The sequence below is a fragment of the Crocuta crocuta genome, unplaced genomic scaffold, assembly GCF_008692635.1.
Source record: "Crocuta crocuta isolate KB4526 unplaced genomic scaffold, BGI_CrCroc_1.0 scaffold466, whole genome shotgun sequence".
Taxonomy (NCBI): domain Eukaryota; kingdom Metazoa; phylum Chordata; class Mammalia; order Carnivora; family Hyaenidae; genus Crocuta; species Crocuta crocuta.
In genome coordinates this window covers 6,347,510-6,375,140 of record NW_027529672.1, presented here as the reverse complement: position 1 = coordinate 6,375,140, position 27,631 = coordinate 6,347,510, and the positions used below count along the sequence as shown (strand labels likewise).

Here is a 27,631-nt window from a genome sequence, read left to right as displayed (position 1 = left end):
TAAATTCAAGTGTACTCCTCCAGGTCGTTAGCGGGCTGTATTTATCAAGATAAGAGGACAGCACACATTGTAACGTTTCGTTCACTTGATTTAGAACGTCGCTGTTTGCACACAGGATTGGGGGTTAGCTTCCGGAGCGCCGGCCCGCTCCCCAGGCGACCCCGGGCACCGAGTCGCCCCTCTGGGGCCCCAGGACCCAGACCGAGGCGGGAAGGGGCTCCCTCCGGCCACACGCGCTGGTGCCGCCCTGTGCCAGGACTTGGCCTCTGGGAAGCCCGGTCCCCCCACGCCAGCCCCGAGCGCAGCACTTGAGGATGACCACTCGCTGTGCTGAACCTCGGCTCAGCCACTGTCTGGTTAGCGACTTGGGCACATGTCTGAACCTGTTTCCCCACGGCAAAGAGGGTGCCCGTGACACTGTGCTGGGTCCTTAGCCGCTTCTCAATAGTCCGCGCTGTGCGTCGGGCAGCGCCTGGCCTTCCGGAGTGGCCCTCCCGACGCAGCAGGGCTAGCTGGCCCCGCCCTCCTGTACCAGCCCGCGCCCCTGGCCTCCCAACTCCCGGGGGCAAGGGGCCTATTCAGAGACGTCACAAGCAGCAGGCTGAGCCCTGGAAGCACATGACCCAGGGCCATACCCCAGGCCTCCCTGCTACCGTGTGACCTGGACCAACCAGCTGGCTTAACGTCGGTGTCCCTAGCTGTAACATGGGGTGGACGATGTGTGCGCGCAGCACCGGGGTTGTGAGAATCCAGGGGTTTACTGTGTCTGTTATTTAGGGTGGTGCCTGTCTCCAGGTGCACCAGGTAACTAACTGATAGCTGTTGTTACACTAAATCATTAACACAGGAATTCAGAGCGGATTCAGAGGACGGTGCGATCACATTTGGGGCAATGTACATTTCTCTAGTGAAGTTTTTGGTTTTTGTTTTTAATTTGAAAGAGAAAGCAGGAGTAGGGGAGAGGCAGAGAGAGAGAGATTCCCAAGCAGGCTCTGTTCTGACCACAGAGTCCGACTTGGGGCTCCAACTCACAAACCATGAGATCATGACCTGAGCTGAAATCAAGACGACTGAGCCCTCCAGGCGTCCGCCTACTGAACAGTTCTGATCAGGTTCAGAGAGAAGGCTCCTTAGGACAGTGGCTCTTTAACAAAATCTCCAGGAAAAGAACACTGGGGCCAGGGCTTGCTCCCCCCCCCCCCGCCCGCACCNCAGGGCCGGCGTCCTGGGCCTTGCAGCCAGTCCCACAGGCTGCCCTCAGAAGGGCCCATGCTAGTCTCGTGCTCTGCCCCTTGAAATTCCTTATTGTCTCCTTTGTGCGTGTAATCGTCTGTGAAGTGTAACGGGGGCAGTGGCGCGGGCACGTGGAGAGGACGCGGAATAGGCCGGTCCCCTGCTCCGGCCCACACACAGCAGTCCTGAGGCCGGGTGAGCAGCGAGCCCGGGCGGCGCCCCAGGCGTGGGAAGTCAGTGGGACTCAGGCCAGCGCGGGGGGCAGGCTAACGCAGGACCGAGGAGCAGGGGCACACAGCACCAAGCAACCGTGCTTTCCGTTCAAACCAGAGCTTGCTCTGTGCACAGAAAGAAGGCAACAGCGGTCTAAGAAACAAGAGACCGATGCTGATGCCTTCTGACTTTGTCACCCCATGCTAGCCAGTCACCTACAGGGAACCTGACAGAAGGAAGGAGAGAGCACCCCACTCTTCCTCGCTCATCACGCACTGAAGGTGGAACGCTGAGAGAACGTGCACAGAGAAAGTGAAGGGGAAAAAAAAGCTTCATGTCTTAGCGCCTCTAAGAGCCCTTTTTCCCCACTTTTAGAACAAGGGGCCCACGTTGTCATTTTGCACCGGGCTCCGGGAACTGTGGCCGGGCCTGCGCTCAGGCCCCACCAGCATGTGGCCTGCTCCAAGCACAGCATGGGGCTGAGGTCAGGGTCTTGCTGGAAATCCCAGCTCCTGGCCCCGGGAACCTGCAGGGACTTACTGCACCAGGAGACCTTCCGCAGAGGACGCTGCAGCCCTGGGTGAGCCTGCGCTGAGCCCAGCACACGCCCAGCACACAGGCGACCCTGATCACCCCCCTCGCTAGGTCCCTGACTGTCCCCGAGGGACTGAACTCCTGTCTATCGAACGTAAACATCTATAGATAGCAGACAAAGCTGTATGAAGGAAAAAAAAAAGCCAAGACTCTGAAACCAGAGCTGGGAGACCAATTATGAACCCTGGTCTTGCCTGGAACTCTGCATTTCAGCTGATGAGGCGGAAGTTATTTCAACCTCTACCCATTCCTAGAACACAATACTTGAAACACATTAAAAAAATGAATTTATCTGCAAAGAACCAAATTACTTTTATTTAGGAAAAACAAAGTTTGAATTTGGCAACAAGAACCAATTGTCAAATTTAAGAAAATGGATCTTAATTAAAAATTGTATCAGAAATCATATTTCATACTTTAATCTGAAGCTTTTAACGCCTCCTCTGAGCACAGGATACGGCTGTACGATTCCTCCCAGGGACACAAGGGATGATGACTGAAGAAGTCAGGCACTTAAATGTACTGCAGCTGTTGTACTGATCAATTAAGCTTTTCCTGACTACAATGTAGTTTTGTTAAAATGAGGTTTTCTATTTACAAAAGCATGCTATTTTTCATTTACTTAAAATTTTTTAATGTTTGTTTTTGAAAGAGAGAGCATGACTTGGCAAGGGGCAGAGAGAGGGAGACACAGAATGTGAAGCAGCTCCAGGCTCCGAGATGTCAGCACAGAACCCGACGCGGGGCTCGAACCCATGAACCGTGAGATCGACCTGAGCCCAAGTTGGACGCTCAACTGACTAAACCACCCAGGAGCCCCAAAACATGCAATTTTTAAAAATCAATCTCAATAAAATAAAAAAATTTAAATTTGAAACTCGATTCTTGTGATTGAACATGGAAAATCACGGTTTTCCTCCTTGAGCAAGTCAACTACGTGTTAAGATGCACAGGGTCTGGGGCTCCTGACGGAGACCAGGAACAGCGTGGCGACAAGACTCGGCTGCCCCACAACACGACACGAAAATACCCAGTAAGCGCTGCGCGGGTGAAGCCAGGCCTCCATCTCGCTGTCTTCACGGGGGACGTCTGCACTTTCACAGCAAGTGTGAGCAGCACACTTAGCTAGCAGGCCTCCTGCGGGGCAGTCCCCGGGCTGGAGTCATCTGGTGCGCCGAGGCAGGGGCGGGGGCAGGCGGAGCAGCCTNGGGGGGGGGGCGGGGGGGGCCTCAGGCAGCAGTGGGCCCCAGCCTTGGGGAGTCACAGAATCCGGAATGGGGCTCCCAGCTCCGAGGCCACAGCTGCACCCTTGAGCAAGTTTTGACTTTATGGAGTTCCTCCCAACTCCTCTCACTGTCTTTGTGTTTTGGTCTGTTTGTTTTTCCACTTTTGGTTATGAAGTGAAATCAGAGCTTAAAGGAAACGGAGGGTGGTCCATCCCTGCAGGCTCACCTCTGCAGGTGGGTGTCAAATCCCTAAGAACCCTTCCCTTGAAAGGAAGTTACCTCCTGTCTGGACAAGCAAGTCAAGAGGAGTTACCAGCCCTTCCCTTCCTCCAGGCGGCCTTTCTGGAAGGGCGGCCCTGAGGGTGGGGTTAACAGGCGAGGTCCCAATGGCAGCCACCCCTCGTGAGTTAACCACCCTCCCCGGCCCCTCAGGGCCCCACGATGAGCTCCCTTTTACCAAGAAGCTCAGGCACAAGGAGGCAGCTTCACAGGCTGAGCTGGGATGTGTGCAGCTCATCCCTCCAAAATATCCAGAATCCCTAAAACCCTCGGACAGCACCTCGGTGAGCCCCGCCCCCCACCACAAGCTCCCACCAGGGCTTGGACAGGACAGCATCTCAATGACACGGTCACCTAACCCTGCCAACTGAAGTCTCTCAAGCACTGGGAACAAGCTTCTCTAGGATTTGTGGACCAGAGAGGATTTCAATTTTGACAAAACGTTCCTACGAGGGTAGGCTCATTTTAATCAGAAAGTCGGATCTGGGATTGCCTACGGAACCCCCAAGATCAGTTCGACCCAAGAATCGCTTGCCTTGCTCCTAAAACATACCTAATAAAATGAGGTTAGGAACAACTCAATCCCTTTGTATGAACGAGACCCTTGACCTTCCCAATGTCTAGCTGGAAACACCACCCCTCCAACATTCCTGGAGCCAATGGAGCCCACAACTGACACGTCCCCCAAAACTCTGAACACTTGCCCTGACTCAAACTGTGATGCTTAATCACAGATGATGCCACCGACATTTTGCATCATGCAAGAGTCACCCACAGGAAGAGGAGGTCATCCTATGATGCACGAGCATCTTATATTATCCGAGCAACCACCCCGGCCAGGTCAGTGGTTCCCAAATTGGGAGGTGGGCATTTGTTAAAATGTATGCATTTCATTTAAGTGTACATTAAGAAGAAACCTAGCTTGGGGCACATGGGTGGCTCAGTCAGTTAAGCGTCCGACTTTGGCTCAGGTCACGATCTCAGGATTCGTGAGTTCAAGCCCCGCGTCAGGCTCTGTGCTGACAGCTCAGAGCCCAGAGCCTGCTTCAGATTCTGTGTCTCCCTCTCTCTCTCTCTGCTCCTTCCCTGCTCGCACTGTCTCTCTCTCAGAAATAAATAAAAAACAATTAAAAAAAAAAAAGGAAGAAACCTAGCTTACCAAATCTGGGACAACTTCTCACTTGGGATAAGACGAAGTTAAAAGGTGACTTGCTAACAGGTGGCACCTGCAGACAGAGCAAAATCACAAAAGCACTATGCAACACTTTCAGTGTGGGACACCGGATTCGAGAACATTACGCACTCCTCCTCCATGGTTCACGGCATCCTGAAGCTTAGAGTTTCAGTTAGAATTCCATTTCCATCTACATTTTAAAGGTTTCTTATGCAAAGATTTCCGTTTTAAAAGGAAAAAAGAAGTTCGTGGACCAATGTCCAAAGGAGCCCCACCTATTTACACACACTAGCAAGGAAACCCACCAGGACAGGTGTCTCCTCCTCCAACAGGAAGGAGGCCATGACCACCTTGAGGATTTTGTGCAGACTGCCCTGCATGACACACAACAGACATCAGCTCTCTCCTCTGCACCATCAGAGAGAGCAAGGACACTGCCGGTCCCGTGCCCGGGGACAGGTTGCCTTCACCAGATCCAAGTGCTTCCTCTGGTTTCTCATGTAAACTGCTGGCTCTTGCACCCCCCTTTCCTTACTATCACCAGACACTTCTGTGAAGCCTCAACCATCCAGACCAACAAGCCGGGAGAATCTAATGAAGAAAACACGCGCCGTGGGCACCAAACACAATCTACGAACCCAGGAGGTGAATGCAGACACCTGTTTAAGGCACGCCCAAAGAAGGCTTAATGGAGCAATTATTTTTTAAATACGTGAGAGTCCGGATCAAAACTGTTGAAATTTTCATGGACCTCAGGACGTTCTCAGCCTATATAAATATGGGCTAAATTAATGCTTTCAGTGTAATGACTAAAATAAACTGTGGTGCTTAACCCAAACTGAGAACGTGTGCCCGTCACCCCCCGCCCCACCGCTTCTTCTAGTCATGGAGAACGCAAGGGTACCACACTCATGAGAAATCATTTCCCTCTGACCCGCTGCTTGCTCACACACACTGGCGCTTCCAGAAACGACTCTCCACGTCTGCAGAGCCCTGCGTCGCCTGTGCAGTCTCACTGGCGCCTCGCACAAGGATGCTGCCAGAGCAAAATTTTCAGTTCAATTTTTCCAGGCTGTAAAGAGATCTTTGGCCATTGAGGGGCGCCACTGGTTTGGTCAAAGAGCTGTTCTAAATATTATTGTGGATTTCAGACAGCGTCACAGTTCTGAATTTTCTGAAGCCTGCCTATTTCTTAACTGCTACAAGGTGCTCATGTATTATGAAAAAGAAATTTAAAGTAGGTTAGTCACTACATATTTAACATCACTGTAAAAATACACCTTTTTTTTAACACAAGTACTTTTAATTGGATGTTGAAGATGTTTATTGCATTCTACGTTTGGTGGAAAAAACAAAACATACATATATTTAGCACAAGCTTGTGACGTACACAGAGCATAACTGGGTGAGAAGCAGTCTCTGCTCCTCGCCCACCTGTGACATGGAGTCGTGAGCGGCCCCGCCGAGACGAAGCGCTTCCTGCAGCAGCCGGGCGCCGAGCGCACGAGCCTCTAGTTCTCGCCTTTCAGTACTGGCAGCAGCTCACCACTGTCCTTCAGTTCCTAATGATGAAAACAGAAAGCACAAACAACATGTATGTGGACCTATGAAAAATGGAAACACGTGGACAATGTTTCCGTGTCAGACTGCTTCCGTGTCAGAGAACCAGAAGAAATACTTCGCTGGATTAAAACTCTGGCCCACCAACACACTGAAAGTGACTATTATGCCATAAAAACTGAGTGCACTATCAGATTACAGAAGTTTTAAAAGGCATTCCAAAACCAACAGATTATTTAGCATTAACGAACACAGCAATTAGAGCCAAACGCCCGTAGCCACGTGGGCAGTACACGGGCTTCACTGTTTCCACCCAGCCTGAAAAGGCCGCAGTACTCGTGTACAAGTGCAAATGTAAAGGCCAAAAACCACTAAAAAGACGTAAAACTCCAGAGTTTTTTTTGTGCTATCTTTCAGATTTAAAATCTGGAACACAGCCATCAAATTTAAAATGTGACAATAAATGAAATAATGAGACTTTCTATTTATTGAATATCCATCAATAAAACCACTAAAATCAGGGCACGTGGCTGGCTCAGCTGGTAGAGCATGTGACTCAATCTCGGGGTTGTAAATTCAAGCCCCACATTGGGCATGGAACCTACTTTAAACACACACACATACACACACACACACACACGGGCACACACAATTCCATGTGACTTCCTGTCTAGTTAAACCCTAATAGCAGTGATTCTGTCATATAAACTCAGACAAAACTCAGTGATCTCCTGGGATCTTCTACCATGAATCCCTTACTAAGCACACATCCTACTGCACTAGAAGAGCAGGGAGGACTCTTCTGAGCACAAGCCCTGGAGGGCAGGAGGCCATACAGCTCATGGAGAGGCCCAGAAGCCTACAGGTAGAACCTGGACTTAAGGACTTACTCGTTGTGACATCACAGTCGGCTTACCTAACTTCTCTACATCCATGTCCCCTCATCTGCTGACTGAGAACAAGGACACTCAGGGTGCTATGAGGGTGGCCTAAGCACTAAGGCAGTCTGCCGGGCACACCGGGGCCGTCGTCATCATCACCGCTCACGTGCACCAGCCTGATCTAAACGTTCCCGCTTAAACAAACATTCTGCAGCAGTGATAACATGACCTCACTGAGTATATACTAATTAGTTGCTATTTTTCTCAGAACAGTAGACTGACTGAGCTGTTGAATTACTGGGTAACTCATTTAATCATTCAACAACGAAAAGCACTTCGTGCTCTTAAAGGCCAGCAGAATTAACCCGCCTGGCACATGATGACGTTTCCACTGAACTCAAGACGAAGAACTGCACTCTATGAGCAACAGACCAAAATGGCAGCCTAGGAACTGTTCCCAGTTATCTTCTTGGGAGAAAATGTTACCAGTATCACAAATTTCCAGATGTGTGTTTTTAGCAGGTGAACATCAGGAGTCCTATAACATCCTATTATGTACCTAAAAAGAAGTTGCCCGCACAGCTCAGCTTTAGAATTAAATGAGATTTATTGATCGTTATCTTCCCAAGAGTTAGCAATGGCTAAGGTACAGGCTATAAAACATTCAGACAAGAACAGGCTCCGGACGATTTGGGGTTTGAAGACTGTTTCTTAAAAAAATAAAACATATATATAACATAACAAATGCAGATCTATTTTTGTGGCTCCAGGGCTATTCAAGAGCTACTATGTTAAGCCTGTTCTCCTCTAGGACTGAGACAGTTTACTAGTAAAAATGCCTCTCGCTGCCTTCAGAAGCACCACATCCAACAGCACCCGCAGCAGACATGACGGGCGAGGGTGAAGCTGCAGCGAAAGGCGCTCGGGCCCCGTGTACCCCCGCGGCCTGGCCCCCAGGGCAGACGGCACTCAGCGCGGGGCTGCCGTCCTCCCAACACCACCGGAGTGGCAGTTACGACTTACCTGAGCACCTAACTAGGAGCCAAGTGGGGGCTGAGGGTGGCGCCGCAGTGTCCCTGTGGGACTAGTCCGAGACCCTGCGTGGGGTGCACAAGCGCTCTCAGGTGCAAGCGCCCTAAGAAAAGCCCTGCCCGCCGAAAATTCGTGGACGGCCTGCTTACAGCAAACTAAACAAGTAAATTAATGGGCAAGGATATAAAAGATGTATAAGAAAAGGTGTTTCTAAACACGTTTACGATCTGACCGAGCTAACCAGTTTCCTAGCATGAGACCGAGCCGGACGTGGGGACGGCCCACAGCAGCCTCGTGCAGCTCTGTGAGGCCCCGGGCACAGGGGCCTCCGGGCTGTCACACAGCTGGCAGGGGCCAGGCAGCACTGGGTGTCGGGCCTCCTGCCCGTGGCCTGGTGCTCTTCACTCCACCCCCCGAGTGCATGTAAGGCAAAGTAACATGAAAGAACAGTATAACGTAAATATAAAAGGATGGAAGAACTTCAGGAACAGGAGTGAAATATTTCGAGCTTCAAGAATCTACGATTTAGAGACAAGAAGGGCCCTGAAAGACACAGAAAACATGTAGCCATGGCACACGCAAGGTATCCAAAGCAGAGGGGACGAGGAAAGAAAGGCTAAAAACACAAAGACAGTTCTACCAGATTTAGCAGCGTGAAGTAAAAATCCCATTTCGAGCTTGGCCATAATCGGAGCATCTCGGGATGCCAAGTGACAGTTCACACCTTAGCCGCAGTTCCTCAGGAGATGAAGGAGACTGTGCGGACGACCAGGGGAGGCAGAGGCCCCGCAGCAGGAGGATGATCTGGCTGGCTCAGGGGCAGGTGAGCACAGTCTGATCCCACAGGGACAGTGGCAGGACAAGGTACTAGGGACACAGAAATGCTAACACTGGGGGGCGCCTGGGGGGCTCAGTCGTGTGAGCGTCCGGCTCGAGCTCAGCTCATGATCTCATGGTTTGTGAGTTCAAGCCTGGCACGGGGCTCTCCGCGGTTCAGCACGGAGCTGTGCTGTCAGCGTGGAGCCCACCTGGACTCTCTCTCCCCCTCTCTCCGGCCCTCCCTAGCTCATGCTTTCTCTCTCAAAAATAAAAATAAACATGTAAAAAGCAAAAGTAAATTAAAAAATTAAAATTAAANCTCTCTCTCTCTCTCTCTCTTAGAAATAAATAAAAATTTAAAAAAAAAAGATTTTATAAAGAAATGTTAACCAGAAGCCAGAAGTGACTGAACAGGAGGCCAAGAAGGAGTCAAGAAAGCCCCAATACAAAATCATAATTTTCAAACATGCCAACGTTTTCCATCTTTAGGACACCAGATGAACTCCGACCTTACCTTAACGATATCCAGACCCCCAACAAGCTCCCCTTTCACATACAGCTGAGGGTACGTGGGCCAATTGGAGAACGTTTTTAACCCCTGCCGAACCTACGGAAACAAGAGGAACTCTGAAACCTTACTATTAGACCCTAATGAGTAAAACTAAATGCAAAGGATGAAAAACATAAAACACAGAACTTACTTCTTCATCCTCCAATATATCAAATGTCTCATATTCAACACTACAAAAAGGAGAGAACATTTTAACAGGAAGTAGTTTTATTAAAAATTATAAAGCCTACTATAAAAAGTCAGGAAAAGTACATTATTTTGTTGCTGATGACATTTACCATAGAAAATGGAAATGACTTTATTTCTCTCAATCTGTCAGGGAGATACAAATTTATCTGGACTTTTCTCTAGACAACACTGGGTTAGACAGGGGTCACCAAACTTTTTCTGAAAGGGCAAAGCCACGAACACACAGCTCTGCAGGCCAGTCTCTGCATTACACAGAAGCAGCCACACATGTCGGACAGGAGTGGGTGCGGCTGTGTGCCAAAAATACTTTACTTACAGAGGGAGGTGGCCAGCTACAGTGTGCCAACCCTAGGTTAGACCTGTACCCCAAGTTTACACGAGTCTGTCCTTAACACTCTGCTCCCAGCCCTCACCCCTGGAGCTGCTGCTTCTGAGCTGCTGGGAGCTGTTCAGGGAGCAGGAGGGAGCAGCTCTGACGTCCATGACCGCTCATGGCCACCCGGGCTGGGCTGGAGGCTCACTACCCAGGACAACTACACTGCCAACAGACGCCACCTTATGGAGGTGTGCATTCCCATGTGCGCGTGAACTCATTTCAGAACCACATGCTGTTTTCAATATGGATAAACCAGTGAGAGTGGGGTGGCTTCATGCTGCTTACTTGTTATAATGAATGAAAAATCACTGCATGGAAATCCAGACATAGCTACTCAGAAGGACTTCACTGTTTGAGGTCAAGGGATCAGTATGGACAGACGACTAATTCCTGCAGGGAGACTGTGGGGTTCTGTGCAGTCCCAAAGACTGGCCAGAGAAAATGCCACATATAAAAGATAAACTTCGGGTTCCATAAAACCAAAGCAGGGAGATCTCACTCAGTAAACAAGTTCCCAAGAAAACTGTTCATGGTGAAGAAAACAGTCAAAAAAATAAGATGACAGGATAAATCAGCACCAAGTACCAAAAACAGGACTATATGAAAGCAAGAGAAGATTAAGAAAACAAGCCCCAGTGTGAGTCTCCCTTCAGGTGGAACTAAAGGAGGCAGATCTCCTGGTCTGAACGGTCTGAGAAACACGACGAGCTGCAGACGTACACGGGGGCGGCGCGGGCCCGGCTGCAGTCACGCCAGCCCGCGCACCTCCCGCAAGCTCTGCGCACACAGCGCCTCCACGCCTCCATGAACACCGGGCACGCGGCCCCTCAGGGCAGGCGTCTTTGGGCAGAGAAGGAAAAGAGGAGTGTGAGAACGGGGTGGGGGGGAAGGAATAATAAGCCAGACTTTCTCCACACCCTGACGGCTGTCAGCAAGGCGACGGTCTGTTCGAGGTGAGGAGCGGCAGAGGGCCCCGCGGCCCGCTCACCGCACAGCTCCCTGCGTCAGCACGTCCGCAGCTGGGACACTTCACCTCCGCAGAGGCCCCTCTGCTCTGGGGACTGGTACTTGCAAATCCAAACAGGGTTAGAGAGGGACCGGGTGACTTTCCACCGGACAGACGAGCCGAGACGGCCCGGTGCTCTCGCGCTCTGGCCTCGCGGCCTTGTGGAGGTAAGCCCTGAGGGGACACACCGTCAGGAGGGACAGGCGTGTCACACCGGGGAGCTGGGACAGAAGGAAGACAGAGAAAGGGGGCCGCAAAAACTGCTGACCAAAACCCAGCCCACCTCTGCTGTGGGCAGCGCAGCGTGAGGGAGGTGTGGCCAGAGCTCATACGACAAAGACTCGCTAGCCTCTCCTCTGTAAGATGTCACTGTCACTTGAAAAAATCAATCATTTTTCTTTTTATGTCCCTAAAGTTGTATTTAACCTGTGCTACTCAACTGACTACTTTCAACCCTGCCCAGGGACATCTAAATATTTCACCAATTACCTTCCCCAGGACTTCAAAGAACTGGTTAATCTCTTTAAAGCTATGGCTAGAATACTAAGGCTATTAAAAAGAAGCTATTGTGAAATAAGCAAAATAATAATAATAAGCAAAAACATTTGATAAACTCTATAGAACATGGGCAAAGTATCTCCAAACAAGTGGTTTTATTTTTAATCAGAAAAATCAACCGTAATTTTCTTACCTGGCAGCATCACCACTGAGCAGACCAAGAGCATGAACACAGCGATCTAAGTTACCTGCTTCTGAGACGCACAGAGCAACCTTCACATGTGCCCTATGCATTTGACACAATGTGGAAAACTAGAATCTTTTTAAGGAAATTAAAAACCTCTGATACATTTTCCCTAAAATGTCTTTATGTATGCATGTTAAAGAACTCAGTTATTAACTTTTCTCTGGGAAAGTAGACAAATAGTTATTTCAACAATTGCCTAAGAAGCTCCTTTATATTGCCAACTGGTTGATACTGGCCAGAAAATCCGACTGTGGTCTAAGTTAAAGCACTCATAAGGCACTATAGCAAAAATAGATAAAAATATACAGATATAACCATAACAACTGAAAGGCATCAGTGGCAGTACTGAAAAATCTGAATTTCTTAAACATACCATCTGAAAACAAGATTTACATACCCAGTACTATTTAGTATTTCCAGAATTTGTTTGCTGAATCCACATTTTGCTTCCTAAATTCAGAAGGAAACAAACAAAAAAACAAACGTGTAAAGATGTATTACATTTCCTACTCAGCCCGAGCCCACTGGCATGGTCCTAGAATCGTTCCGCACTGGGATGGCGCGGGCATGCCGCCCTCCAGAGACGAGCCTCCGGGTGCCTCTGGCCTCATAGAGCAGTGGGTCGGCCGGGATTTCAGGAGGCCACAAATCCCAAGCCCCTCAAGTACTGACCCATCTGGACATGGTCCTGGACCCTCGGCCCACAGACTTCCTTCAGGCTCTACCCACCAGGGATGACACGTGTCCTGTTCCTGACAATCTTTGTGGTGACACGGTCCTCTGAGGGGAACCCTCCCGCTCTACAGACTGGCTCCCTCTCCACTCTCTCTCACAGGTGGCCTCACCTCACTTCATCTTTCTGTACTGAGTAGGGTCATCATCTTCCTATTCCCAACTGGACTTTTACTCCTCATTTTTTAAAATGTGACCTTACGGTACAGAGTTACAAAGTGCCAAACTTCTCCCAGGTTATGGTAGTTACAGGATTCTGCCAGGCCACCAGGTCTCGAACCCTAGCAATCCTGGAGGAAGACTCAGCACCACAAGTATTTCTTAATAGCACAAGTAACTCTGCTCCCAAGATGTATGAACACTTGCCGGCTTCCAGAAAAAAACTTTTTCGAAAATAAAAATCTGCTTTTAATAATCACCAAGAAGATATAAGATGACTTTATCACTACTGGGAATTATTAACTTCCTCTACTTTGTTTTAATAAAATTAGTGAACCAGTCAAAGAATCTAGGTCCTAATCTGTGATCCCAGTATGCTGAGAGCTATACTCCCATTTCCCCATTACTGCTTTCACAGATACACTGGCGAGCTGTGTTAACTGGCTGCTTTCACTGTATTTGTTACATTACCTTTCACACTCGCCATCACACCTCCTTCTCTGCGAGGCGCCCTGAACACTCCCACAAGGGGCAGCAGCGCCCTGGGAGATGAAGCGAGCGGCCCGCAATGACCGGGCAGACGAGCGCCGTCTCGCCGCCCAACAGCCTCGCCGCCCAGGGCTCCCGCCTCCTCCCCTGGGACGCAAACCGGACTCTGTCCCGCCAGCCCACCTTGGTCACTGGCTGAGAACAAAGGAAGGGAACAGAGCCTGGTTCTGGAGCTCACCGTTCTAGTCCCCACACAACCGAAAATCAGTTCTGCTCAAGCTGTTGGGGGCAGTGCGCCACCTAACTCAGTCCTCAGAAGGATGCACAACCAGTGTGTTCCTTCATCAAAAAAGCTACAGGAGCCAACCCATTATAAATAACCACTGCCAAGCGGTCTCACTCATCAGTCCGCCTAGTGTGGGACACACAGGATGCCGCAGGGTGTATTTCTCCATCCGGGACTTCTTCCAGCATGCCCTAGGGCTGCGCTCCCTGAGAGCAACAAGGCTCCCTGTGCTCCGGAAGTGCGTGGGCCAAACTGCTCACTACCGGAGCCCAGGACCTCGAATGGTGACTGGTGACGGGACAGCAACAAACAGAACCAGAAGAGGGTGAACACTGTTGGCCAAGTTTGGCAGCGTAGAGAAATGCACCCGCTGAGATGTTGATGATAAAGTCGGGCAAGATGTAGATTACTTTGTTTGATCTCCATAAGCACCAATTAAGGCCTGGATACCTTCCTGATGCCACTACAGCTTCATTAGCCACAGCTAGGAAAAAAGATTTAAGTGTCCCCTTGTTGCAGATGTTAACATCAAAAGAAATTACAAATAAAACCATTTTTGAGTTCTTTACCTGTTTGTTTCCTTTCATAAACAGCATCACAGAAGCTTTATTTGTCAGTAGTTTGAGCCTAAAGAGAGAAAATTGATATAAAATGGCTCAGCTCAATTATTAAACACCACTTTTGCTTCGCTTCAGGAGTAACATGCATATTTGAGGGATAGCAGATGATAGTTCACAGCTTTGAGTGGTATTAAACAAGCAAATGCATTGACATTTTCCTTTATTTCATTCTCTCCCTGAGCCACCATAAAACACAATATGGCTTTTAAGGCAAGGAATGTTCCTTCGAGTTGCAATTCAAGCCCATCAACTCACAGCACTAAAAAAAATAATAATAGCCAATTCAGTAAGGAATTGTTCAGGAAGGGGCCTGAATGCTGAGCCCACCCACAATTTCCAGAACTACATCTTGTGGGCCCCCTCCTCCGCCACGAGGCAGCACACAGCCCAACAGTCCCCGCCGTTCACAAGGTGGTGGCGGGTGCGGGAGGTGCTAAGTGCTGGAACACCAGCTGCTCACATCAAACGCCCCCATCTCAACTTTCTGCTTCACACTTTGTACAATCTCTCAAAGGCCGTCCCTGACTTACTGTCAGGAGCGGCAACCGTAAGGTGCTGTCACAAGTCGCAGGACAGTCAGTGTCAGGACAACCTGCAGTGGACCCGTCACCAGATCCTCCCGCCCACTGGTACTCTGGGTCACTCCCAGCTCAACACCTCCTCAGAGAACAAAATGATCACAAACGAAACACACAAATCATGCTCAGAGCTCTGTCACATACACTTTTGGTAGCCGGTAGAGAACGTCAGGCTGATTCTCAGAAAAACTCGGAAATAAAGAATATGGTGCTGATCACCATCAGTCACCTACAGCAACCCAACTGTCCGCGCCCAGGAAACCGAACCAAGTTCTTCCACCCGACTCACAGAGACGTCGCCAGCCCCAGGAACTTGGGCTCTGGTCCTGTGCGGGCCGGGACCACGGCAAGTGATTACTCAAAATACACCGAACGTGTGTATCTACAGAATCTGTGTCTGAGGCCACAGGAAATGCAGACGCAGCACATGAGGAAAAGAGACAGAAGGTCTGATGGACACAGGGACGTGAACGGCGGAAAGGCAGGCTGAAGGCAGACCCAGCGCACACAAAGCATGGAAGGCTTCTGAGGCCACGCTGCCTCCGTGAGCCACCTGTCCTATTAGAGAGGCAGGAAAGGGCATTTGAGAAAGTGTGGCACTTAAAGGTCAGTTTGACAGATACAGGATACTATTTATTAATCAAGGATGGATAAATAGGTATTTATCAGTAAACACTTTCATTTCAAAATGCTGAATGGCAAGAAAACTACAAGAGGAGGTCTCACCCCACAGACTCAAGCCCCAGCTATGAACGGCTGACACACGGATGTATTTCAAGATAAGTTCTTCTTTAAACCTCTACATTAATTCAAATTTATTACAATAAAAATCCCTGTAAGTCTCCCTACAGGCCAAAGTCCAAAATTTCCATAAGATAAAATCTTTAAAAGCTGATTGAGATCCTTCATAAAACAAAGCCGAATTTTACAGCTCCAAATCTCCTTGAATTTTAAATTCTAACCATGGTTAGAAAGGTAGTGTGAGGGCCCCGAAGTGTTTACACAGGTGCCACACACGCGGCCTTCACTCCTCACACTCCGCACTCTTCCCAGCCGGTGTCTGGACGATGCCGTGAGGAGGGGCTGTTCCTGACAGCTGGACACCGAGCCTGCTGGAGCCCGGCTCCGAAATGCAGAGAAGTAAGTAAAACTTAATCATTCCACTGAGACCATGACATTTCTTTCTATAAAAACAAAGAGCATCCTCCACATGCTCATTCAATGGGCACAAAAATTTCTCCAATGCAAATGAGTCCTTCCCAAGTTCACACACCAGTCTGACTGCAAACAACACCGACAACCTTGGCACAGGAAAACAAATCCCTGATTTCTATATGGATAGAGCAATGCAAAAACCAAGAATTAAATGTTTTTAAAGTAATAAATGGTAGACTATTTGACACTTTTAAACACTTACCTTTCTTCCAAGTTGGGGGCTTTGGGACAAATTGTATCTAGTTCGTCAGAGGCTTCCAGCTCCTGAAATAAACAAGTGTGTGAGTTTAAGAAAACATTCACTACAACAAAGTGAATATCACACAGAATATCACCCAACCATCACACCAGAAATACTTCACATATATTTCAGATTCACATTTGTGAATGTAAAGATTTTTTTTTTAATTTTTTTTTTTTTTTATGTTTTATTTATTTCTAGGAGAGAGAGAGAGACAGCGTGAGCAGGGGAGGGTCAGAGAGAGAGGGAGTGACAGACTCTGAAACAGGCTCCAGGCTCTGAGCCGGCAGTCAGCACAGAGCCCGACGCGGGGCTCAAACCCACGAACCGCGAGATCATGACCTAAGCGAAAGTCGGACACTTAACCAACTAAGCCACCCAGGCGCCCCGTGAATGTAGAGATTCTTAAGAAATTTATACTTTGCATTTATTACAGCACTTATAAAAGTGTGCTCTAAATGAAAATTCTTTACAAGGTACAGACTTCTCAGCTCTCACCTTAATTATATCAAGTCCTCCTATGAGCTCCCCAGACACATAGAGCTGGGGGTAGGTGGGCCAGTTGGAATAGGTTTTGAGGCCCTGACGAACTTCTTCATCTGAGAAGATGTCAAAACTGCTAAACTGAATATTATGTTTGTTAAGGATTTCCACCATCTGCTTGCTGAAACCTGCATAAGAAAAAGAAAATAAAGAACTCAGCTTCTCTCTTACCCATGATTTTAAATTAATTCACACACACATTAGCTACTGAACAAAGATGTCTGCCTCAGTCCTACCCATGATTTAGTTAGCATGGCTATATAGCACGTAGTAAAGAGAAACCAAATTCCAAAGCCCCTTCTATGACCTTGAAGTAAAACCACGTGTTCACATGTGGCTTTGTGTTTAACACATTTGTGATTTTTTTTAAAGTCTGTATTTATCAATGTTCCTCTTCAATATTAGAATGATTTTATTGTAAGAGAAATAATGCTGGCCAGAGAGCCTTGGCATCTGCCCCACCCATCAGGGAGACAGACAGTTGAGCCCTAGACGGCCACCCCACCTCCCTGCACATCCCATCAATCAGGGGTCAGACCTGGATGAATCTATGAGAATCAACACTGGACAGGGGAAAAATCACAACATTTTGTTTTTAATTTTTTTTTTTAAATGAATTATTTATTTCTAGGAGAGAGAGAGACAGCATGAGCAGGGGAGGGTCAGAGAGAGAGGGAGACACAGAATCTGAAACAGGCTCCAGGCTCCGAGCTAGCTGTCAGCACAGAGCCCGACACGGGGCTCGAACCCACGAACCACGAGATCATGACCTGAGCCGAAGTCGGACGCTTAACCGACTAAGCCACCCAGGTGCCCCTGTTTTTAATTTTTTAATGTTTTTATTTTTTTTTGAGAGATAGCGTGAGCAGGGGAGGGTCAGAGAGAGAGGGAGACACAGAATCTGAAACAGGCTCCAGGCTCCGAGCTAGCTGTCAGCACAGAGCCCGACACGGGGCTCGAACCCACGAACCACGAGATCATGACCTGAGCCGAAGTCGGACGCTTAACCGACTGAGCCACCCAGGCGCCCCCACAACGGTCATTTTTAACCACTCCATAAGCATACTGGAATCCCAACCGTTTGGTTTCTGTTGCCCTGCCAGTACTTCCTGAGTGTCTATTTCACACGTTCTCAGCCTGTACCATATTTAATAGAATAAATTAACTAAGTCAAGGAGGAATGTCTTCTGTTAGTCGAAACTGAGTACATTGAATTTCAAAGCTGCCTTCGGTGCTGTTATATAAGAACTGTCAATCGGCTGACAGTGTTCTTTCTCATCCTGGCGTCGTAACTTGACAGTCTCCTCTTTAAAAGTATTTACATTCCCCAAAGCATGTAATGTGATTTTTTTTTACTGCACTGTAGTGACAATCTTATGTTCCATGATTTTATTATACTTTTGTGACACATTTTTGTCCTGTCCTTTTTTGACATCATTTTCTTATTATGACATTAGTACTGAAGAATAAGAGTGTGAATATCAGTCTTTTATAAATCTATTAGTCTTGTCGGAAAAGAGGGTATTTTTCTTTCCATAAGCTAATTCTTCCCAATTGTTTTTCAATACTTTGCACTACTCTACTCTTTCACGCTCCATCCTTCTTTTCAAATAGTCATAATTCACTGGAAAATGACCTATTCTTCAGGTGCAAAATTCCTATAGGGTTTCACAGCATCAGCAAGTATTTTTAAATAAAATCAAATCATAAAATTCAGTGTAAGATTAATTGCAAGAACAGGCTTCACCTGATGTCCTGAAAAAGCACTTTTACTATTAAAACAGGGATGTATTACTGAGCTCCAAACAATTTTCAGATCTACAGCTTATTGAGATGAAGCACTGGTATTTATCTGTATAGCATATAAGTTGCTTTTCCCACAACTGAAGTGTTAAGTTCATGTACAGCCTGAAGTAAAACACCGATTCTGAATTTTTTTCATTCATCTGGGAGTTCATTAGTAAACAGCTAACGGCTGATTGCTGATGGTTATTCTGTTGCCAATATATTAACTCATTTCTACTGTAACTGGCTGAGGAAAAGCTTTCTTTTAGCTTTAGGCAATTACATGCAGACTAGAAAGATTGATGGGTAATGTTTCGTTTTTAAGGGTTAAAGTAGCAGACTGGAAATGTTATGCTTAAGGATAAAACAGTGAGAAGCCTTCACTCCAATAACAAAATATTTACACATTTTTACACATTTACAAGAAAAATGTATGCGTGCGATACAAATATTTAAAAGTAGAGAAACCACACTTAGCTGTCACAGAACCACCGTTTCTGTCTGCAGTCATTTCTACTCACGACGGAAGGGGTGAATAAGAAGCCTAACTGGCACATTTCATCACTATCTAATAACAATAAAACCCTAAAGCCCAGTTCTCAACCTACAATGTTTGTGTCGGATTTAAAAGGAAAACCCTGCTAGATGACTTTTACTGCAGAAGAAACGTCTGTCCCATGGTTCATATACCCTTTGCTTTGCTAAAAGCTTTGTTAACTGAAATGGATACAAGAATTCCCAAATAACTTAATTAACCTGCATGTTCAAGGATTTAACATTCTGTTTAAGAAGATGTACATCTCAGTACGTCTTGAAAATCTGCCTAAAACACGACAGCTCTCTCTTTCCTGTCCTCCTGAGGAGCACAGAGTACGAATAATCTAGTTCTTTGACGATGACACCCCATCACCACGTCCAGCTCAGAACACACTATACACTTCTGCCAGGAGAAGCCAAAGCTGAAAGCTACCAAGACAGGGTGTGAAGTGTGAAAGGGTCGGACTGAGATCAAGCGGGGCTCCAGGGCAGACCCTGAAACGGCTTTCAAGGTTTCCCTGACAGAAAATTTAAATGTTATTCATTCATGTCTTTTGATGACCCGAAAGCAAGGTGGGGGGCGGCTAATCGAAGATCACCGCAGCTCTACTCCACAGAGGGGGCCCGAGGGGAGTAGCGGGCGCCACTGACAGCAGGGCCTTCCGAGGGAATTCTGTCCAAATATGGAAATGCCAGCCAGTCACGTTCACGAGCACTGACGGCCACTGGTTTTGTAGAGGAGGCCCTGCCTGTACCTCATCTCGGAGGTGCCAACACGAGAGCAAAACCTACTGTCCGCTAAGTAGGCTCAGAAAGGAAGAGGGTCAAAGTCGAGTACATTCCTGAAAGAGAACAGTTTCAAGATGAAGAGTCCGTGTAGCAGGGCACAGAAAGGGGGGCACAGGGCCAGAGGGGCACCGATGAAGGAAGTGGCGGGGCACAGGCACAATACAAGTATCTTCTAACTGATCCTTGACTAGATATTTTATTAAAGAATACCAACATTCTAAAATGATTTCTTTCCCATATGTCACATATTTATTATATTTGATAGACATGTTATACAATTCAAGACCTTAGGAAACAGAAAAACTTGTTAAAAACATAGTTGTAAGAAGAATAAAGCAAGTACTTGCTTGGAATAAAACTGCACCTGTTAACCTATATATATCTAAAAATCTTATTTGAATTACCCAATTATGTCTTTTATTATCTAAATACCTAGAACTGTGATTTTCAGATTGTTCTGAAATGTTTTAAAGCCTCTTTTCTACTCTAACTTGCTATCTGTACACTCTTCTAAACGCCTGTTAACATAAAAATGACTAGAAATGCATAAGTTGTCTAATGAAGTAAAAGGTAAGCAGAAAAATGGTTATTTCTAAATGTAATTCTAACTTATCTGAAAAATCATACATCTGATTTGAAAAGGATCCCCAAGACTGGCTCCAACCCCAATGCCACCAAAGGAAGGACCAGAGGCACACAAAGGCTCACTGGCCTGCACCTATGTCAGCACGGGTGGCCCTGGGCTGCAGCCCACCCGCCAGTCCCGCGAGGCTGCCACACGGGAAAGAGGAGGGGAGCGGTCCTGTCCGATCCCGAAGAAGAGAGCCCTGTATCGGCTTTACGGCAGGTTTCCTACGTGTAACCTGTCATACAGGTATATCCACGTGACAGCCAGTCCCACTGCATGTCACGTTTCAGGGAAGGAATTGAATAAACCCCATCAGACTCGTGTTGTAAATCCTTGTGATTAGGCCACCACAGAAAGTACCAGAAATGATTCTCCTGCCTGACAGGGAAAAGCAAACCGGCTGCAACCTCTATTAAACACAAACCAGCACAACAGAGACGGAACCCTGCTACTTGAAGTTATCTCTGGTAGAGACCGAGTGCGCTTTCCAACATGTAAGCAGCCAGCATCCTCCGACACGTAAATACCAGCAAGGAGATTTTTCAAGTAGAACTGAGAGATAAAGGAGCCATTTCTTTATCTTTTTAAGATAGGGCTCAACTTGAAACTTATCTTTAAAACGAGACATTTTCATAATCTAATATGTAATTTGCTAACCATATAGGGAAAAATTTACAATTAAATCTACGCTGGAAGCTAGGTTATTTTTATAAAGTCACATTGGCCAAGCAGTAATTTTATCAATAGCAGAGTCAATTTTACTACCACCTATCTGAAAAAAATCCCCCCTGCATAGTTGAAACAACCTCTGATTCTCCACAGCATCATCAAAATGCACTAAATGCTCAATTATGAACCATAATAATGTTGTACTAGGCATACTAAGAAGAAAATAACATAAACCCAATACCAGAGGGGTCAAATAAACTCTAAAACTTAAGGACAAAATTACAAGCGATACACACACACACACACACACACACACACACACACACACGTACAGAAAACAAGAGCACCTATAAACTGGAAATGACAGCAACAGGTGAACACTACAGTCGCATAATTGGACATGGGACAACAGCGAAGTACAGGGGGAGACACAGGACCACCACCTAAATTCTGTAAAATTTTAAACCACTGAATCTGGACCAGGTGAATAAAGAGAGACTCCCAAGAAAGAAAGGAAACCGTTAGCGGCAAAATGAACTGAACAGACAGGAGGCCGTTCATACAACAGCAATGTGGGGGCTGCACCTACTCCCGGCTCCGCTCCCAGGGAGCCCGAGTGAGTGGCCTTCCATAGACAAATCTTCAATGAGAGAGAAGATTTCTAAGAAGCTTCTGGGTTCCAAAATTCTGTGTCTGCGATGCAAACGGATTCTCATCACCCCCATACAGAATGTCAGTGGGAATTAGGACCTTCCTGACTCTCTACCGCGCTCTCCACACAGATGTAGGAGGCACGGTGCGGCAGGACCAGAGCACGCCCACCCAGCCGCTCCCCACACCGGGGGAGCCCACTTTGTGCGCGTTGCGTTGCGAGAGCAGCTTCTTACCGCAGCGGGGCTCCTGAGGAGTTCCTTTCATAAACAGCATGCAGGGGGCGGCATGAGTTAATTTCTTCAGGCGCAGGTTGAGGTCTTCTTTTGGGGGCTCATTACCACTGGGTGGGAAGGAGCCGCTAGATGCGTGTCGCTGAACTTTTTTGGTCAACTCTGGAGCATGTGCACCATCTAATCGGTCAATTTTCTGAGAATTCTGAAGTTAAAAAAGTCATTTAGAATATGTGAGGCATTCTTTTACCATCTCTGTGAAGCTCCAAAATTATAACAAGCACGAATCCATAGCTCTAGCCGATTTTTAAAGGGGTCAACACCACTTACTAGTAGATAAGGTTTTAAAACTCTGATTACCAATTGGCAGAATGCATCTCCATTTTAGAAATATGTAATCATTTCCTTTTTTCCCCTTTTTGAGAACATAGTGGGAAAACATTGCTACACCTCAAACTCAAACCAGATCAGAGTCCAACCTAAAAGAGAAAAGATTCCTCCACCCTCATGGGGATTAATCTATTGCTAAGTACAAATGCAGTATTTGGGAGAACTGTGGAACACTCAGGGGTGCCCTGAAGCACAGATTTGCACCTGCTTCCTAAGAGAGTCATTAATCAAACCGGGACGAGTCAGATGCTCCATTATGTTGCCCTAAGCAACCAACTTCTACCCAACGCGGGGAACATGTTGGGTCTATAGCCGAGTATCTAGATTGTTCTCCAGAAGCTCCAGCTCTGGTTGCTAGACCTCTATATAGCTCTATATAGCCCATGTCACTTCTGCAGGATGCCCCCGGCCAAGCTTCAGCATCATTGCAAACAAGGAGACTACAAGAAGGCAGGGCAAAGTCAGGAACACCCAAGTGCCTGACGTTCAGGGATCAGGGAAAGGGGTAAAGGAACCAAGACAGAGCGCCCGGCCCACTGTCTCTTACAGGGTCTCTTGTGCCATCTGTATCCTTACCTTGAAAAACAGAAAGGTGGGAACGGAACTAATTTCATATTTTTCAGATACTTCAGGAACGGCTTCCGCTTCCAACTTTGAAAACAAAAGGATGTAAAGCTTGATTATGAAAAGGTCCTTTTTTACGACTTCAATACGTCTATCAGAGTCACATGCAGCATCCCTTTAAGTAGGTGATGTTTTTAAAGAGTCTGGTACAAAAGTTTATGACACATTTACATTTAAATGAGACTCACTGGGCTGGCATGTCATCCACTGAGTCTGCAGTGTCAAAACAGGTTCAGAGGTTTTTATTTTGTTGCACATTTCAAAAGATGCCTGGAGGCTGTGAATAAAATTTTTGGTGCACTAGTGACCTAGTAAATTTTCAATCATATGCAGCTACTACTATATTGAAATCCATAAATCACTGACCCCAGTTATGTCATGATTACAGTGCTTATTTTCTGCCCACAGCAATTCTTGCTGTTTGCTCTATTGACTAATTTCAAGAGGCAGTACATCATGACTGACAGTTGCAGCCTTCTGCAAATTATGAAGCAAAAAGGAGTATTTCTTCAATAAACTATTGATGTCTGATAAATTTTACTTTTAACTCCTGCAAGGCTGCCGGACACTAGGCAAAGATCTTGCTAGCTTATTTACTTCTGGGTCTATTCATACTAAATGCATTTTAAATAAGATGACTGCACTCTGCTTCATGATTTCCTTGAGGCCCCTGAACAAGACACGATAAGCTATTTGACACATGAATGTTAAACATATTTAGTAACTCAACTTCTACATAATTAGAACACAGTTCCTGTAAGCTATTTATGTGTAGGAATTTGTAAACCTCACACTTTGAGAAAAACCACAACATAATATTATATCCTTCCCTCACAGGACTGTCAATTTAATATAAAACTTTTTAAAACCAATAAAAATCTGTATTCACATTATACCTGTAGGAAATAAAATTTATTGATAAATTATATTGTTAAAAGAGTTAAAAATATATATCTTGTATTTTCCAGGAATGGAAGATTTCCACTGGGCTTGAAACACTACTCTTATCTAGAGCCTTCCCCAACCCAGCATCCATCTATCCAAATGAACCTTGACGGTAAGTGGGAGGCACAGTCATTTGTCTTTGGTTTCTGTCTTCCGTCTCATACATTCCTGGGTGCTCTTTTACTACTTTATTTTTGTTTCTTTAAAACACCCTTTTGAAAGAATATTTTTAATTACTTTCTTTTTTCACAATGCATTAATGTGAAAATTATATACATTTTAAGTCAACATCAACTGTCCAATAAACTTAAAAAATGAACAAAGACAAAGCATTTGGAGACCACCACTTAGAACACGCTTTCTAGGGGCGCCTGGGGGGCTCAGTCGGTTAAGCGTCCGATTTCAGCTTAGGTCATATTATGGTTCGTGGGTTCAAGCCCTGCATCAGGCTCTGTGCTAGCCAGCTCAGAGCTTGGAGCCTGTCTTCAGATTCTATATGTATCTCCCTTGCTCTCTGACCCTCCCCTGCTCACGTTGTCTCTCTCTCTCTCTCAAAAATAAAAACATTAAAAAATACATTAAAAATGTTTTAAAAAAAGAACACGCTTTCTGAAAGTTCTGAAAACTTTTGTGCTGTTTTCTTTCATAGAACTGCACATTCAAACCAAAGAAGAACAGAAAAGGCAATGATTAGGGCAGTTCATTATTTTCTCTTGGAACTAACACCTCTTGAGTGCCCACCACACACTGACACTGGGTGAGGCTCAGTTACGATCCCTATCTTTGATACGACTGGATTCTAACTGCAAAATAACACAAATTTTAAAAAGGGGCAATACTAAGGGGTGCCTGGGTGGCTCAGTAGGTTGCATGTCCGAATTCAGCTCAGGTTATATCTCACGGTCTGTGAGTTCGAGCCCTGCGTTGGGCTCTTTCCTGAGAGCTTGGGAGTCTGGAGCCTGCTTCTGATTCTGCAACTTCCTCTCTTTGCCCCTCCCGGCTCGTGTTGTCTTTCTCTCAAAAATAAACATACACTTTAAAAGAATTTTTTTTAAATAAAAAGGGGGGGGCAATACTAAGCAAAAACAAAATATGGTCTTAAACCAAACCAAAAGAGGCAACACTGGGAACCGTAAAAACACATTACTCTGTGCCGCTTAAAGCTGCCTTCCTCTCATATTCCTGCTGGTTTCCAACAGTCTCCCTTAGTGACAATTCTTCTAGGAAGCAAATAATCCTCTTGAAATTCCTAAAGCCAGGAGGATCACCACAAGCACCTCTCCTCAAAACAGCTCCCAGCAAGAGGAGATCTTAGTAAGACAAAAGCAATGGTGACAAACAAATCCTCCCAGAGCAGGGGCCAGGAGTGGCACAGCCAGCCATTCCTGGGAACACCAAGGCTTATCTGAGATCCTAAAACCTTTGCAGCAGTAAAATTCTTTGGAAACATTTTCACTGGATGTAAAACAACATGACAGTTCTATCAATGAAAATAGAAAACAAATATTGAAAAGTGAGCCACATTGAGAAAAGACCAAAGGAAGTCCATAATAGCGGTCTTTCATGGAAACCTACTGTGTTTCAGGACAGGCTCTTTGCAGACAACTGCCTAAACTACTTAACACCTGGGAAAGTGTGTATGTGGTACATTATCACCTCAACCTTACAGGGGGCCAGGTAAAGATATAACCTGTCCAAAGACACATAGTTACTAAGTAGGAGAAATAAAACCAAAACTGACTACAAAACCTATGCTTTTCTCCACTATACTAGGGTAAACTTCTTCTACTCTATCAATCAAAAAGAAAGATTAAACTCAAAGACAGAATTTGTACATGACTTTGGCACCTACCACACATGAGCACTTCCAGAACAGACAGAATGCTTTGTTGGGAACCACAACCTGCTGCACCATGACTCTCAAACTCAGACCCTCCCCACGTGCAGGGAGGACAGGGAGCCGCTACCACAGCACGGTAACTGCAGACAGAGGCAGGGAACTTCCTCTCCGCAGGCTCAGCAAGCACCACTCCTGCGCTGTTCGTCTAGGCCAGACACCGTCCTAGTGCACTGTGTGTACTGGGTCATTTAGTCCACATGATAATAGATACTGTCATTACACCTAACTTACAGGAGAACTGGAATTTCACGACGTTAGGTCACTCAGCCGAGATGACAGCAATGGTGAGTACTCGAGGAGGGCAGTGTGGCCCCAGAGCCAGGCCTCCCTACACCGCCAGGCCACCCGTGCACCAGATTCAGGGGTTACTCTTCTTTCCTCATTTTACTGACCTTTCAGTATCATTAGTATGACCTCACCTACCTTCTCAGGATACCCTTCACTTGGCTTTCCATGTTTCCTTTTCCTATAGCCCTTAAGACTCAGTCTCTGTGGCTTCTTCCTTCCTTCACATCCAACCAACCTCTACATGGCTGGCCCTTCCCAGGACTTGGTTCTGAGCGCACTTCTCTTACTTAAGCACATTCTCCCTGAGTGGTCCCATCTAAGTAACACCATACGGCAACAACACCCAAGTTGTATCCAGGCCAGCCCCCCCTCCCCTCCAAGCTACACACTTGACATGTGCATTTGGGTCTCTACCAGGTGTCTCCCACTAAGCTGTTCCTCCCTGGACACTTCTATCTTCTTTATCCATCCAGATGACCCAATCAAAACGGAAAGAAATTTGATTACTCCATTTCCCTCACCCAACATCCAATCCATTAACAGGTCTTCTGAGCTCCCCCTCCAAAATACAAGCCAAATCAGACGATGACCTCATTTTGATGCTCCCTTGCCACCAGTGTTCAAGGCATCTCTTACCTAGCCTGGGAAATAACCTCCTAACGTGTGTACTTGCTCCCAGTCTGCATCCTTCCCCCACTCAAACCACTCCCCACGGGACAGCCAGAGTAATCGACTTAAAAACAGAATCCGATGTGTCACTTCCACTGCACTCAATATAAAACCCAAACTCCACCAGTGCCCACAGGCCATCTGGCTGTTGCCTCCCCCTTCATTGGTACCCTCTCCTCCTTCACTGGCCCCACCTATACCCAGCATGCAGGCCAGGCCCTCGGGCAGCACTCACTTGCTAATCCACAGCCTAAACGTTTGCCCTGGCTCTCCAAGGGCTCCTTTCCATTTTCCAGCTCTCACTTACTAGATGCACCTCTCCGGCCAGACGCAAATAAAGCACCCACCCACCCAGGTTCTCGCTCCTCTTCCACAGCCAATCTATTCTCTGAAATTACCTTGATGTTACCTGATTACCCTATTGTTCTGTACTCCCAGTGACCAGCAAAGTAGTGGCATATAAGCGTTGGACTGGGTAAATAAATTTTGACACAATACTGAATAAAATGGTGGTCACTATTGCTATGCCAACAATGGGAGTGACCACTGTCCAGTGTGACACGGATCCCCAAGGCTGAGGCGAGAACAATTAAGCCTGATATTTAGGATTATTTTGTCAAACTTCAAAGAGAGGCTTCTTTGTAACTGTGATTTGTGATATAAAAGGAAAATTTTTCAAAATTCCTTGTTCAAATAGATCTTTAATGCTTTTGACAGCTTTTTATTTTTTTTTCAAATTTTTTTTTTTTTTTTTTTTTTATT

General features: G+C 46.5%; 1 protein-coding gene across 1 annotated transcript in view; it reads right to left on the bottom strand.

Annotated features, from left to right (window-relative positions):
* Window positions 1-6,016: 6,016 nt before the first annotated feature.
* GLRX3 (glutaredoxin 3) overlaps window positions 6,017-27,631 on the bottom strand; it is a 26,141-nt gene continuing 4,526 nt past the window's right edge. Inside the window, exons 2-10 of the mRNA XM_077762988.1 lie at window positions 23,020-23,094; window positions 22,057-22,258; window positions 16,717-16,889; window positions 16,180-16,241; window positions 14,134-14,191; window positions 12,296-12,348; window positions 9,713-9,752; window positions 9,526-9,618; window positions 6,017-6,281 (exon numbers count right to left, since the gene is read on the bottom strand). Coding sequence (XP_077619114.1) covers window positions 6,231-6,281; window positions 9,526-9,618; window positions 9,713-9,752; window positions 12,296-12,348; window positions 14,134-14,191; window positions 16,180-16,241; window positions 16,717-16,889; window positions 22,057-22,258; window positions 23,020-23,094 — 807 coding nt within the window. The 3' untranslated portion in view covers window positions 6,017-6,230. The remainder of the gene's footprint in view (window positions 6,282-9,525; window positions 9,619-9,712; window positions 9,753-12,295; window positions 12,349-14,133; window positions 14,192-16,179; window positions 16,242-16,716; window positions 16,890-22,056; window positions 22,259-23,019; window positions 23,095-27,631) is intronic.